Genomic DNA, 14,956 nt, shown 5'->3' with positions numbered 1-14,956 from the left:
ACAGCAACAGGAGATAGATGCAAGATCATTTCATGGACAAAATGTGCATGGTTCATAAGCTGGGGTCATTCCCAATGAAAACATGAGGATCCACTGTACAACCATTATTTCATTGTTTGTTTATCCTCAAAACTGACTTCAGTCCCAAAGAGTGATAAGCTGGTCATCAATGAACTAATGTACTTATTCCAAGGCAGGCAAAGACTGAAGCAATACCTGCCAAACCCAAATATACGGGTCTTGAGGGTACTTGATATGACTGGAGTAGATGGTGTTCCTTACAACCTACACAGGGCGAGCCGTACCACCACCAAATCTACCAGATATGGCAGCTGATGGAAATGTTGTCCTTTGCTTGGCTCAAATTCTAACAAAAAATCAGATCTACAAACTCTTATAAAAAGAACCTGCAGCCCTAAGTCCTGTCACTGATGTGAATCTGGTCACTACAACTCATAGATAATCAGATAACCAGATGGTGATTCCCAGGTACGCCAATAATCAAGTGCCAAAAATGTGATGCACAGTTTTTTTCACATCAGCAAGCAATTCCTTCCTGATGTTTAACATATAATGGAGAAAAAGACTGATTTCAACATCCTTAGTGATTCTAACTCTGCCAAACATACACATGTACAAACACACAAATGCTCGTTTTAGTAATTTGTGCAAATGTACAATTTATTAATGAAAGTTAGTTGTTTATTTTATATTTGGTGAGTTGGAACCATGTCTGATTTATTTTTGTCAAAAAAAAGTTTTTTATGAATATAGTTTTTGTTTGATTTGTATTTCATTTCTCATAATCACTGTAGAAAACCTGCCGTTTCAGACCCCTTGTAGCACAATGTTGCCCTGAGGCAACAAACCCAAATCCGGTTCCGGGAGATGTCAGGGTCCGATTTTATGATTGATATGTAATTAGGGACCAACAAGCTCCCAAAGAATGCAGGAAAATATTTTTTCCCCAAAAAAACAAAAAGTCATGCCATAGAGGGTTAAAAAGACTCCAAACTACATAAAAACAAAGGAAATTAGTTATTGAACAATACGTTTAAAGCTAATGCACCCGATTTAAACAATTTTGATTATCTGAAATTATATTGACCAAACCCAGCCCACAAACTGCATACATGCTAAGGAAATATATTTATGACTGAATATTATTGTACAAACTAATAGGCTTGATTATAGTTCTTTATTATTATCATTATTGCATATTTAATGTGTTTTTGCAGAGTGAAAACCAACAATTACGGAAAATAATTCAGATTTATGTTGAATTGCTTCCAGAATTAATTCTTATAGTGTACAAACTGCACATGGCAGACAAATTAGGAACATTTTGTCTTTAGTTGCAATTACTCAAACAAATAAGCATGGAATAAGCTTAAATAATTCTAATGACTTATATTTAATTATCTCCAAAATTAAGTTTCATAGTTTAGGAACTGATTGAAAAAGTCAAACTAGAGATTAACGGGAAATGAGTCATCGGTTTATTAATTTTTTTATCTTAGTCGACTCTCGGCTCGTTTTCACCTTCTCTTTGTCTTTCCTCTTCCGTCATCAATCAGGACCCAATCCCCCCCTCGCTGTTAGCTGAATACAGGGCCAGTCTGTGCCCCCATCCCCTCCCCTCTCCCCCTCACCTCATCACCCGTCCTCCCCGCAGCGCAGGTGCCGGGGCTCAGTCCAATCTGCGCGACAATGCCAGCAGGAGCTCTGCGCCTCTCCCTCTGCCTCCTCCTCGCCGCCCTCCACCTGAGCTGCGTCCCCGGCGGGGCTCTGGATGAGGAGCCCTTCGAGCTGAAGGATTTCCCCCGAGCTCCTGCGTTTTCTCCGCACAAGAAGGCGCCGCAGTTCATGCTGGATCTGTTCAACGCCGTGTCCGTGGCTGACGGGGCGCACAGAAGCCAGAAGGAGATTCTGGAGGGGAACACGGTGCGCAGTTTTCAGGACAAAGGTGAGCGGAAACACATTTATTGCAACTTTATTGTTTTTTTATACAATAAAGTTGCAATAAAGGGGAAAAAAAGATTATCATTTGTTTATTAATAAGGAATATTTTTGCGCTGAAAGGCACAGATGTCAGTGCGTAAATCTTCGGGGAAAGGAACAATTACGCACGGACATACGTCTGTACTTGGTTTTCTTGAGCAAATGTAGCCAATCATGTTCCTTCCGTTTTCTGTGGTTCTGCAGGACACAGCGGGCAGAGGATCCACTTTTTCAACTTGTCCTCTCTGGGCAGAGAGGAGAAAATGATCAAAGCTGAATTCCGCTGGTTCCGAAAGAAACACAAGTTCTACCTCGGGAACTCCTACAGGCCTCATTTCTATAAGGTGACTCTTAAAAGTCACCTTTATTCTTTGACATGGTTAAATTTGCAGAATATACTTCAAACTTTTATTTAATATGCAACACATGTAATTTAAAAAGTCAACTTTTGATACTTCGTAGTGCAGTAAAATGGTAAATATTTCTGGTGATCATGATTTACAGCCACTCAGCAAATATTTGTTTTACCTTACAGGTAATGAAAACATGACATTAGAATATTACATCAAGGCAATTAAAAAAAACTTTAAAAAGTCATGTGGGCTTAAAGAAAATTGTGTTTAATACTTGCTTAAAGTTTACTTTCAAAACAAATTTTTGATCTGACAAAACTCATTGGGACTAATAGTTTATTGAATATAGCTCTATATGGAAAGTTAAGTGAAAGGAAAAAGTGAGACAAGAAAAAGAATAATCAGCAAACACATTTGAATTTATTCAGAATTCCTAATTGCAGTTATCAATCGAATTGATTTTTTTTTACCACACCTCTACTGTCATAGCAACCAGAGGTTCCTCAACACCTGAGCAAATACAGTAATTTATGCCAAAGTAGCCCTGAAAAACGCGTTGATATGAACGTTTCTTCAGCCAACGTTGCTGCATTTTCTCGTTCAGGTGGACGTATACGAGGTTCCAGACAGCAAACTGAAAGCCCAGAGAGGAAACCTCATCACATCCAGGCTGGTGCCTCTCTACACACAGGGATGGGAGGTTTTCAATGTCACTCAGATGGTAAGAGAAAATGTTTACAGTAGAGATTCACCATTCAGATATCAATATCGATGACAAAAATTCTAGATCAGGCATCAGGGACGTTGTGTCCGATCCAACAGACCTGGACCAATCTTGTTTTGGTGAATCTCAGGTGTCTAAATGGATCCAGAAGAGTCAGGAGAACAACGGCATCCTGGTGGTGACGACGTTCCCCTCCGGTGACTTGATGAACTCTGAATCCAAGCAGCTTCAGTTGACAGACACAAGTGCCTACCTGGTCATTTTCTCAGACGACGGGAGGACGGAAGCGAACCGGTCATACCTGGGTAAGTCGATATGGGGCGACAGCCTGAGACCTTTCACCTCTGTTGCCATGTTAACGGTCTCCATCCTCCTACAACGGCAGCCTCCGAGTCTCTGGACCACCTCAGCAGGAGGAGACGCGCGTCCTCAGACTTCCCTCCCCGTGGTCGCCCCCAGTCCTGCCAGCGCGTCCCCCTCTTTGTGGACTTCGACGAGATCGGCTGGTCGGGTTGGATCATCTCTCCGCGCGGCTACAACGCCTACCACTGCAAGGGCTCCTGCCCGTTCCCACTGGGCGTGGGCCTGAGGGCCACCAACCACGCCACAGTGCGCTCCATCATGCACGCGCTCAAGCTGCCCGGAGAGGACTTGGGCGCCCCCTGCTGCGTGCCCGACAGACTGCAGTCCATCAGCTTGCTGTACTTTGACGATGAGGAGAATGTGGTTCTGAAGCAGTACGACGACATGGTGGCGCTGAGCTGTGGCTGCCACTGACCCGGTTTGACTCAGGCATGATTAGAACTGATGATTAGAGCTGGTTAGAACATGTTTCCTTGTATATGTTTAAATATTGATTTATTTTAAGAAATAAAAGATTTCTTAACTATTAACCCAAACTTTCTCTGGTGTTGTGGAAAACGGTTAGTGGACAAACCCCTTTAGGGTCCATGACACTATTGTACTCAGAATGGTTTGATATACCAGTGTTTTTCAAAGTTGGAGTCGCCAGGGGCCCCCAGAGGGGCCTCAGAAAGCTACAGGGACGATGAAGAAAAAAAAAAAGAAATAAAAACAAATCCAGTACATTTGTGTATATTCCGCAAGCTAACTTAGCAAGCGCAAAATGGAAAAGTAAAGAAAAAGAGCAAAGGAAGCGTCCACCAGCTTTGCTGCTGCAATAAAACACTAAGAACTCAGACGCTCCAGGTAAGAAGCAGCACAAACAGCATGATGCTGAATTCACTAATCAATAACCATTATTGAAGTGAGAAAAAAAAAACTTTTAAAAGTTGATGTTTGGTATATTATCTTAGCATTGTCGGTTCATTTGCAAAGAGAATGGGGGATTAAATAATAATATAAATTATTTAATGTACATAAAATAATAGTTCTGTTATCTTAAATTGGAATTACAGTTTGACAGTTTGGGAAGCATTTAATTGTTACATCTGTAGGAGTATGAAGAACATTTCAGCAACAGCTTCACGTTTATCATGTTATGCATTTAAACATTGTTTATAGATCTAATTCCCTGTCAGCATAACTTTAAAGAAGTGGCTGTTTTCTTTTTGTATTGTTTTAGAACTAAAAATGAATAATCATCAATCAAAGCTGACTTATGGTGCACCGTTTTAGTCGTTACAGATCGCATTTGATGTTGCATGGAAAGACATTGATTACTATGTAGTTTTAATTCCCAACGTGTCTGGTTTTGTATTTAGGAGAGTTGCAGTCTTTGCACATTGTGGACAGTAGATGGCATTGTAGAGTCGTACCTTGAACACCTGTACATTACAACACACAAAGCAGAAGCCTGAAGGACAAGCCCATATTTGTCCCCATGTCAAAAATATGGCACTTGTTCAGTGAAAAATTTCTAAATTTCTAAAATTTAACTGATGCTATTGCAAAAAAAGTAATAAAAACGTAAGAAGAAGAAGCAAAATTGTGGATTTTCTCAGAATTGAAACTTGAAAACCAAAAACATTTGCCATTACTTTCAGTTAATTTCTTATGATAAAAAAAAGATAAAGAATAGTATTTGTAGTGAAATAAAGAGTCCAGCTGAACTCTGTTGAAAACAGTTGTTTATTTCATTGGAATGGATCACAGACACAAGACAGCTCTGCTCGACTAGCTGAGAAAAATGCAAATGCAAAAAAAACTTGCACCAATTCTTCTGCACATCTGAAAAACAATCCGTGAATGCAAAGTTCAAACTTTTCCAATAACAACTGGAATTTGTGGCGTTCGAAACACATTCAGCAGATGGCTAATTAAACACACGCAAAATGTCTTACAAAGTGTTATTGTGTGGATGTTAACAGTCAAAATCAGCAGCATGAACATTTTGTATTGTTATTTTAAGTGTTAAATGGATTCAAGTAAGTTTAATGGTAAAGGGTTTTAACTTATCAGGCGAAAATAGAAAGGCAACAGAATTACCACGTAAGAAAACAAAACCCACTACACCTGAAAATAAGTGACGATTTATTACTACTTCTGTAGTGTAGTACAAACTTTCAGCATTTACAAAATATAAACATCTCGCCTTAAAGCATGTCTTCTCTGTTTAAACGGCAATATATTTACATCAATGTGTCGGTTTTTCCTTATCAGATGCTGCTCATTTCAACATGAATTTATATTTTTACATTCGCAAACAGAAACGAGCGATCCAAAAATTGTTATTTCTTCTAAATATGTACTTGACTCAGACTCACTCCTCTATACAAGTGCTGCAGAGGCTGAGGTGCAGTCAGAAAGCCAGGACACATTCTGTCCTGCATTAGCAAAAATTCAGGTCAACCAAAGTCAAAGTACAAAGACACGAGCATAAAAAGTTCATACCATTAGCATTTATTCCTCCATGAATGCTCCAAGAACATTCATGGGTGAATAACTGGCATTGTAACACTGCATTGGTGGTGTGCTTTGCATTTGAAGGCTCATTTTTGTGGTGTTTTTAGGCAAATTACAACTGAAATATTTTTTAAAAATTGGGGAGAAAACATCTGGAAACTGTAGGAAACCTAAAGTAAAAGAAGTTAAGATCAGTTGAAAAAGGTTAAACCATGACAGAACATCACAAGAATAACTCCTAGAATGCAACAAACACCACAATGAAGTGAAACAATGGGCACATCAGCAGGGACAGTCCAGCTCTTCTGTCCCCAAGAACTCCCCTAACATCAGTTCCTGTTGACCATAGGCTGACTCTAGGTATGGATGTCCCTCTTTAATATGCATTTTCCTTCCCCTTTCCTGGTGCCTCTGCTCTAACCCATTTGGTTCCACAAGAGTTGCTTGGACATTGGCTTTCGGAGCCATGGGGGACAGAGGAACTGGCACGAAGCTGTGGTAAACGACCAGTGGTGAAGTCAGGACCTCTACATGGGGCGCTTGAGGAACACCACCATCTGGCGGCTGGACTGGCAGCTGTACATAGCTTCCTGTACCAGGATCAAAGAAGGTTTTCGTCTTGACTTGTACTGGCAGGTCAACAAAGAAGTACTGCCCTGAGTTTGGATCCTGAAGGAGCTTTCGTTGGGTCATAGGGATGGACTGTGTGAGAATGGCGTGTTCCATGCTAGACTGACGAGAAAACTGGCTGGTTTGGCTTGACTGGCGGGACAGAGGCGGAATCTCAGTGCTGTATGCATCAATACTTTGACTTCTCCTCAGGGGGACACCTCTGCTCTGCTTGTCGGCAGCTCTGCCTCTCTGTTGAAGCTCATGCATGATGGATTTCTCAATGCGCTGAGTCCTGGGTTCAAGCTTTTCGCTGGCTGGGATATCAGCACTAAGCCTACGCTCTACTTTACCTCCCAGGTACCTATCAATGCTCTGTGATCGATTGAAAGGCCTGTCTGACACGGGCCTGTCACCGATGTGAGCTTTGTACACCGGCACATTACTGATGACGCTGTCACTGCTGTAATCTCTGTGTTCTGGCTTCTCTCGAGGATGTCTGATGGTGCTCCGACCTTGTCTTTCCGATGCTAGATTGGGTCGTTCATCAGTTCTTTGGCTGTTGCCTTCCACTGAATCCCGACTCTGCCTCCGAGTCCTGTTGTTTGTTTCTACTTTGTTTTGATTGTGGTTCTCATTGTGGGATTCACGCTGGGGATTGCTGTCATTTCTGTGGTTATTTGAATTATGATGACTGCCATCTTTGTGCTTTTTCTCACTACTCCTGCCAGTTTTAGCATTGCCACTGCTTTTGTGCTCCGATTTATCACTCCTCACCTTTTCAGCTTTGTGTTTGCCGCTGCTTTGAGATGACTTTTGTGATGATTTCTGGGACTCTTCCTTCTTCATCCTTCTGTTTGTTAGTTTAATAGCTTTTTGAACCGCTTTTTCAGATTTTGGCAAGACTGCTGGAGGTTTGGGCAGCCCAGTCTGACTGTCATTACCACTGGAAATAAATCCTGATTGCTCACTGATATTCTTTGTCATTTCACTCTCTTCAAGAACTTTAGCATTTGTCACTGCATCATCAGTTGGGTCAGCAGTACTAGTTGGTAAACTCTCAATATCTTCAGATGATGGGGTCACCCTGGAAAACCTTTCTTCTTCCTGTGGGACAAGTAGAGAATTCCCAACTTGGGATGTCCTGGGGCTTTCGTTTCGGATATCTGAGGACACTGTCAAGAACTGTGGTGATTTGCTTGCTGAAATCTCTATAGGTTTAAAGTCTTCAGGTGGAGTTATGATGATATTGTTGGTAGAAATGTCATTTACCAGTGAGAGCTCAGGGTTTTCCCTTGACTGGTTTAACTCTTTGTCTATTTTGTCTGATACACTGTTAATACCTCTTGGAGACCAGGGTAGTACAGGTTTCTTTGTCTTGCTATTAAAACTGTTGTCTTTGACTTTGAACAAGGCCGGGATTCCCAAAGTTGGAGAAAAAGTACTGGAAGATGATGTAGTTGAATTGCTTTCTTCATTGCCAAGTCTTTCATCTGTGATAATGTTTGTATCCATGCTATCCATATGCTGTAGCTCTGGTTGGTTTTGTGTGGACTTTAACCGTTTATTCATGCCTTCCAGCTCACTTTCGTGATCGCTTAAGCAACAGTAACCCACCCCACCTCCATTTGAATTGCTTCGTTGTCCCAGTTCAATCACCTCCTCCACCTCAGCTGGTGAGTTCTCCAAAGAGTGGAAGACATTTGACTCAGTCTCTGTGGTTCTGTGCAGAGTACTTTCCACAGAGAAGTAGGAGGATTTGGAGGACAAGCTCGCTTGATCAGGTGGGCTCTGTGCAACAATGACACCTTTTATCAGCAGCAACGGCGATACAATGTTTCTGGGGATTTCACCAAGTTCTTCTGCATCTATTGTTACATCCTCACTAATTATTTTGAAATGTTCATCTGGCTTGAAGTTCTTGATCAGATCGTCATCTTGTTTTATTAAATGGTCTGGTTTCAAGGGGGCTTTTCGTTTCACCTTGCAGGATTCCTGAGCGTTAGCATGACTTCCAGCTGTGACTTCTCTTTTTGGACTAGTGTTAATCACTGAATTGTTAACTAACCCATATGTAAATGCCACTGCTGCAGTGTTTTTTACCTCATCCTCCATCTCTTTTAAAGAGGTTTCTCTCTGATTAGGTAGAGCTTCCTCAGTATCTGCACTTACATATATTTTAGGGCCTGTCTTGATGTCACATGATTGCTCTTCACTCCTTTCAAAATTTTCATTTTTATCATAGCCACCCAGCAGATCTTTGTCACTAGTTGTCCTCCCATCTCCTCTACTTACTCCTTTTTTGCTCCTTGGTGGAACAGGAGGAACATTTAAATCTTTGTCTTTCCTTTCATTTATCAAGTATTCCTTGCCGTCTTTACACACCTGCGCTGCTGTTTCTGGTAAACTGACATTGCAATTATGAGCATGATTATCAACTAACCTTTCCCCAACATCTTTATCTTTAACTTTTAGGCGTAAATGTTGCTCATTTCCTGCTTTGTTCACATCCGGTAGAGCTTCCCTACTTCCCAATCCGAGGGTCTCAGCAGGTCTAGGATGGCTTGTTACTCTTAAGTCCCCTAATCTCTGTTTTCTGTTTTTCTCCTGAAGTGGAGAAGTGCTGTTATTCTTTTCTTCTCTTGGTCTAGTCATATAGTCTTTACAAGCTTTACCATCCTGTAACCATGTTTCACAACCTTCATCTAGAATGTTGTTTTCAGATGCTACAACTGCCTCCTCCTCTGTAAATTTATTCCTTCTCTCCCGCTCTGAGATAATCTCCTCAAGTGCCATTTTAGCTTTGTCATAATTATTATTTAGAAGTGCTTTGTTCACAACAACGTTACTGTCTACCTTTGTGAAGACCTCCTGCTTGCTCTGCTCCTTCTCTGCAAATATTTTTCTCTTAGCCGACGTGTTTCCTCTCATCGATAGCATACCTCTCTTAATGTTACGAAGCTCCCTGGAGATCAAGTTGTTTTTAACCTTTGCCTCCTCCTCAATGTTACAAACCTCCTGTTTGTTCTTCACATTCTCAAGCATGCGATCACCAAGTCGTGCTCTTTCCAGCTCCTTCAAAGCCTGTAAATCGTTAAAAATATGCTCGCTATCTCTTATGTCTCCTACTGACTTTACTTCGACATCCGCCTCCATTTTCGCATTCACGTTCAAGTTGCTCTCCTTTGCTTGCTCATCATCTGTCAATGTGCATCTCTGATGTTTGATAAAATTGTTCTGTCTGGATGAGAAGACATGCTTAGGTTTGCCTTGTTTATGGACATGTTCATGTTCTTTATTTGGTAAATCTGGTTTTGAATCTACCAAATCACTATTAGAGGCTTTGTCAGCATAACGTCTTCGCTGCTTGTCAGGAGACAAGCAGAGCTGCAGATCTGATTTAGTAAAAGTTCTTTTTGGTACTGGTGGAGGCTCTTTGCTTATATTGCTACTTTTGCTAACCAGTGTTGTATCAGATGGTTCATTTAGCAATAACCCATAGTTGTTTTCTGTTACCAAACTATCCCTCCTGCTTTCAAAGGGCTCTTTAGAAACTCTCTGATCCCTTTCCTTCTGCCTCATTACATCTGCGTCTGGTATCTGCTTGCTGTTGCTGTCTGAATGACTTGCTGATCGAGCTTTATTTTTGGCTGCATTAATTGCTTCCTTTGCGGCTCTGATTACATTTGTTGTACTAATGGTTTGGCCACCTGTGTCGTCTTCCTGTGAAGCCAGCTGAACTGCAAAGTCCTTTGTATCTTTCACTGGCCATTCAGTTTTCTCTGGGACATTTGGCTGTGTTTTCTCCCCTGATGATAGCCCCCCTCTCTCCAGTATGTGGGGTGAAATTGTGGGTGAATAATCTTTGATGACATTTAAAGTACTTGGTGAAAGCCCTGTGTTTGTTGGCAGTGCATTTGGAGAAAGCTCTCTGTTTTTTGCATTAATCATTAAATCAGCGTTAATCGAAGCGTTGTTGCTTGGGGGTACTTGCAGATATTTCAGATCACTGTCAACAGGATTGGCTTTCTTGTACAAATTCAGGGATGGATAGTTTTGCTTTTTTGCCATTGGACTCTTGTTCTTCTTTGAGGACAGAAATGATGAAATGGAGTTCTCCTCTCCAAGATTGCTATTGTCAGCATCACATTTAGTCTGCAGTAAATTTGCCAACAAATAGTCATCTGATAAAGGCTTGTCATTGCAATGCCCTGTAAATTCAACATTTGATGGGGATACAATATGTTCCAAAACAGGGCCGCTAACTGTCTGCCCATCTTTGGCCGGTGTACTTAAGCCAGAGCCACTGCCCTCAGAAGGAGGATGATTCGCATTATCTGAGGGAGGAGATTGGACGCCACCTTCAGAAAGCTCCAGAGTTTTGAATTTATGTGGGCTGTATCGACTCTTCACCCTCTTCCTGTTGTCCTTCAAGTTGAAGAGGATGCTCGATGCGAGCGATTTGTAGGTTTCTCGCTTGACCGGAGGTTCAGGAGTCACTTTGGCCTCGGAGTGAGGCCTGCTCAGAAGGTCGAGGACAGAGGGTGAGAGAACTGCCTGGAGGATTTCTGAAGTTTCTGTTGGCTGTCTGGAGGGAATGACGGGAGTCATCAGCTGACAGATGCTAAATGGTGTAGAGGCTGAAGAGCTTGCTTCCTGAATTGCCTTCACTTCCACAGATTCAATGTCCTTTTTGACCACCAAAATGTTTTCATCCATCGGTTTTGAATTACTTTCTTGAGGTGGTTTTCGAAGTTGATTTGCTGGGATCACACTTTTTGCCCTGGGGCCATTGCGTCTCCATGGGGCAGCAGTCTTATCCCCTCCATCTGAGGAGCACCTCTTCTCAGCCAGAGGGGCCGCAGGCTTTGGCATGACTTTTGGTGGAGGAGGGGCTGGGCTGGGTTCAGGAACTTTGGTGGTGGATAGCTCAACTCTTACTTTCTGGCATGACTGTACCTCCTCCGTGTGCAACATCTCTGATGTATGTGCCTCAGTCAGCTCCTTATAAAAGGGCAAGTCGTACCACTTAGGAACATTGTCAGCACAGAGAATATCGGTGACTGTGCCGTCTTGGCCAAAGGGGTACCGGTTCAAATCTGTCCATGTTTGGAAAGGACTAAACTCGCTGTGGAGGAAAAAGTTTTTTATGTTCAGTTTTCTAAGCTTTGCTGTGGATTTAGCATTTTTAATCTTTGTCAGATTCCCAGATGGAAGATTGACATCCTTGCATTTTTTATTAGAAGAGCCACAACCAGACTTATTGTTCTCATAATGTCTATTGGTGATACTAGTGTGATAGTCAGAGGAGAATTCTGAAAGCTCTCTTTCTATGCTGCGAAGTGCCGATTTATCCCACGATTCACCATTAGAGTCCGTCATTCCTCCATTCCTTTCCTCTGTGATGCTTAGCACCTTGAGGAAGGATGACATGTGGGATATGTCATCCTGCTGTTGCTGTTTGCAGGGCTGAGCATCGTCTTTATCCTGTTTGTGTTGTCCTGCTTTTTTAGATTCCTTATGTGGGTTCTTTTTAAAGGGCTCCCCTGCTAAAGGCTTGAGGCAGCTGTACGGCGAGTATCCATACAAAAATTCATCGTTGTACACTGCATCGTCCCCGACGCAGAGACTACGGAAGGCCCTGTCAGTCAGGGTGCTGACCTCTCGATCCGTCTCGTCCATAAACAAGTCCGTGAAGCCGTTGGGGAAGCGATGGTGTAGCATGCTTCCCATCCGGTGGTTTATGTGTCGCTTTTCCACGCAACTCATGGTGTCAGCAAGTTTCTTGCTATTTTTTCATCACCAGTCTTGTGTCCTGTGTTGCTGCTGCAGCTCAGTGGGTCTTTCCCCTCAACTCACACCAACATCAGTGAACTCTTGGGATCTGTCCTTCACCTACAAAGATGTCACAATAAGCAATGTCAGTAAGGCAATGCATATTGCAGTGTAAGCAGTTAGAACCTCGAAAAACTCATGTAATGAACCAATCGAGCATTACATTATGACTAGTATTGACTAATCTCTGGCTATGCTCCATCAAACTGCAATGCATTGTGCACCAAAACTTTTTTTTTACAAATATATCCACATTAATGCACCATTGTTTGCTTCCCACATGCATCCATGAGCCTGTAGTCGAACACTGGTCATAAAGCTATGCCTGATCTCAATATTTTGAATGAATCTAAAGGGATTTAAGCTGCCGTTGCACTAATAACCTTTATGTACACAGCATGTGGTGGCCTGGACCAAGCTGGAGCTATGCAGGCAGCAGACAAACACTTCAGAGCATGCACTTGACTATTTTAAGCAATGTGTGCTTCAAGCTGTTAGCACCAACTGCGCTGCTGTTTCACTCAAAGAAATATAGTTTTGCTCCATTTACAGGTAAAATGTAAAAAATAAATAAATGAACTTGGTCCATATCATTTTTAAAAAATACAACTGCTTCCCATTTGTACGATTCTTTTTTATCAGGAAGGTTTAAGTCTGAGAAGCTAACATCTGGATTATTGCAAACAAATGCAAAACTATTAAAATGTCCAGCAGTTAAGCTGTAGCATGTGGCACAGGAAATGAGACACAATCAATTACAAATCTCAGTCTACCTCAGCAACAGCTGCTCTACTGTATCTCGCTCTAGCTACCCTGAGTTCTCAGAATAGTTCAGTAACCCATTTATACCTCCTGACCTGAGAGTCTGCCACTCACATAAAACCTGAGGCTTCAACCACTCATGCAAACATCTCTTTAAAAAAATGACTTTGACCAAATGAATAGTGAATCTTGCTGTTTGAAATATAATGAAACAGAAGAAAACAAAAGCATTATGTCTAGAAATGTTCACATTCACTTTGATGGATGGCCTGATGAAAGGTGGGTGATGAAGACAAATTACTGTTGAATATATACTTTCCTTTGTAAATAACTAAGGACATGCTCAGATTTTTTCAAAGTGAATTTCTGTCGAGTTGTTCCCTAACCTAAAGTATGAAGACGTGTTTTTAGGGGGCAGTGAGTTTGTAGAAAAGTAGATAAATCATTGAGTCATCGGGAAACTAACTTTTTTTTTTTTTTTTTCATAAATGTAGCCTTCGGAAAATCTTAACCGAAAATTCCTATAGCTCTGCCATTCAACTCTTATTTGTCGTACTTTTTGCAGCTGAACAAATGATGGAAGGCTGCTAATAAAGACAGACTAGTTGATTTTATCAACTGAAATGGAAAAACTTTAGAGGTTTATACCCTTAATGGACATTGCTATATTAACAATATTGCACCAATATTGTTTGGAAGCTATCAACACTAAATCACAGTTGGATACATCCAGCAATCCAAACTAACAGAACTGTAGTTGCATGGAACCTATTCGGTTGAAAAAAAAAACACCAAAAAAAAAAAAAAAAAAAACCTGGAATAACCTTAACAGTCTCCTGTGAAGGTTTACATTTCATACCCATTATAACTGTCCTGCAAGCGATGGATTTAAACATTTTCAGTTAAGTCGTTTGAAATAACTAAAGTTAGCTTATCCGGGGAATGACTTTGACTAGTGTTTAGCCTTCAAACACTCTGCAGTTGTTTAGCTGAGAAAAAAAGCAGCAAACTTAGCAAAAGTCTTTTGTTAATTTGTAGTTACAGTAGACCCCTGCCTATTTGCATATTAGTATTCATGGATTCACCTATTTGCTGATTTTTCAGCAAATAGGTGAAAAAATCACCTATAATAAATAGGTGTAATAGTAATTTACTAATTTATTCATGAGAAATGCACCTAATATTTTGTCTAAGAACATATCTAAAAGTTTTGAGAGGAAATGCAGCTTGGGAAGCTAAAATACCGTGGCGTAATGCTATTTGACATACCATTGGCTGGCGTTTTGGGAGTTATTTATTTTCCTTAGTACTACTACTCTGGAGTGAAAATAAAGAAGACTGTAAATGTTAGCTTCTGCAATACTGCTAAGACAGATTCTATGTGTAGCATTGCATTGTATTCAATAATATAGCATTGGGCCCAATAGAGAAACATTTTCAATTTGAGCTGCATCAATTGCTAAAATTAGCTTCCATAACTACCAGTAAACTTTCCATTGCTCTGAAGTTGTTTACCTGAGAAAACTGACACAGACTTAATGGTTTCTTTTTAAATATTAGTGATTTATTGTTTGATAATATACAGTGTACCCCATGGAGATAAACGTATAATGTTAGTTTTTATTGCTGAAATGAGATCAAACAGTGTCAATTAAGCTAGCAGTTAGCTCGTCATGGCTCTGAAGTGTTTTGCCCTGAATAGCAAACAATTTAACAGTCTCTTGTTAGATTGTAGTAACTTAATTTAAATAAAATGGAATTGCATCCCATAAACATTTTTAACTTAGTTTTAATCACTAAAATTTGT

At 40.9% G+C, this 14,956-nt stretch overlaps 2 protein-coding genes across 2 annotated transcripts; one reads left to right on the top strand and one right to left on the bottom strand.

The window, feature by feature from the left end:
- The first annotated feature begins 1,665 nt into the window (after positions 1–1,665).
- Positions 1,666–4,282, top strand: LOC106906503 (bone morphogenetic protein 2). Its single transcript, XM_088000954.1, has 5 exons — positions 1,666–1,966; positions 2,206–2,345; positions 2,959–3,075; positions 3,209–3,388; positions 3,451–4,282. Exons 1-5 carry the CDS (start codon positions 1,711–1,713, stop codon positions 3,853–3,855), a joined length of 1,098 nt encoding a protein of 365 aa, XP_087857080.1. The 5' UTR covers positions 1,666–1,710; the 3' UTR covers positions 3,856–4,282.
- Positions 4,283–5,151: 869 nt separating this feature from the next.
- LOC106906505 (uncharacterized) lies at positions 5,152–12,441 on the bottom strand. Its single transcript, XM_014971800.2, has one exon. The coding sequence runs from the start codon at positions 12,319–12,321 to the stop codon at positions 6,226–6,228; it is 6,096 nt and encodes a 2,031-aa protein (XP_014827286.2). The 5' UTR covers positions 12,322–12,441; the 3' UTR covers positions 5,152–6,225.
- Positions 12,442–14,956: the final 2,515 nt, after the last annotated feature.

This window comes from Poecilia mexicana, unplaced genomic scaffold, assembly GCF_051168715.1.
Source record: "Poecilia mexicana isolate PSO_F unplaced genomic scaffold, ASM5116871v1 scaffold_19, whole genome shotgun sequence".
NCBI classification, from domain to species: Eukaryota; Metazoa; Chordata; class Actinopteri; order Cyprinodontiformes; family Poeciliidae; genus Poecilia; species Poecilia mexicana.
Note: the sequence above shows the minus strand (reverse complement) of the source record. Positions and strands in the feature narration are given on the sequence as shown.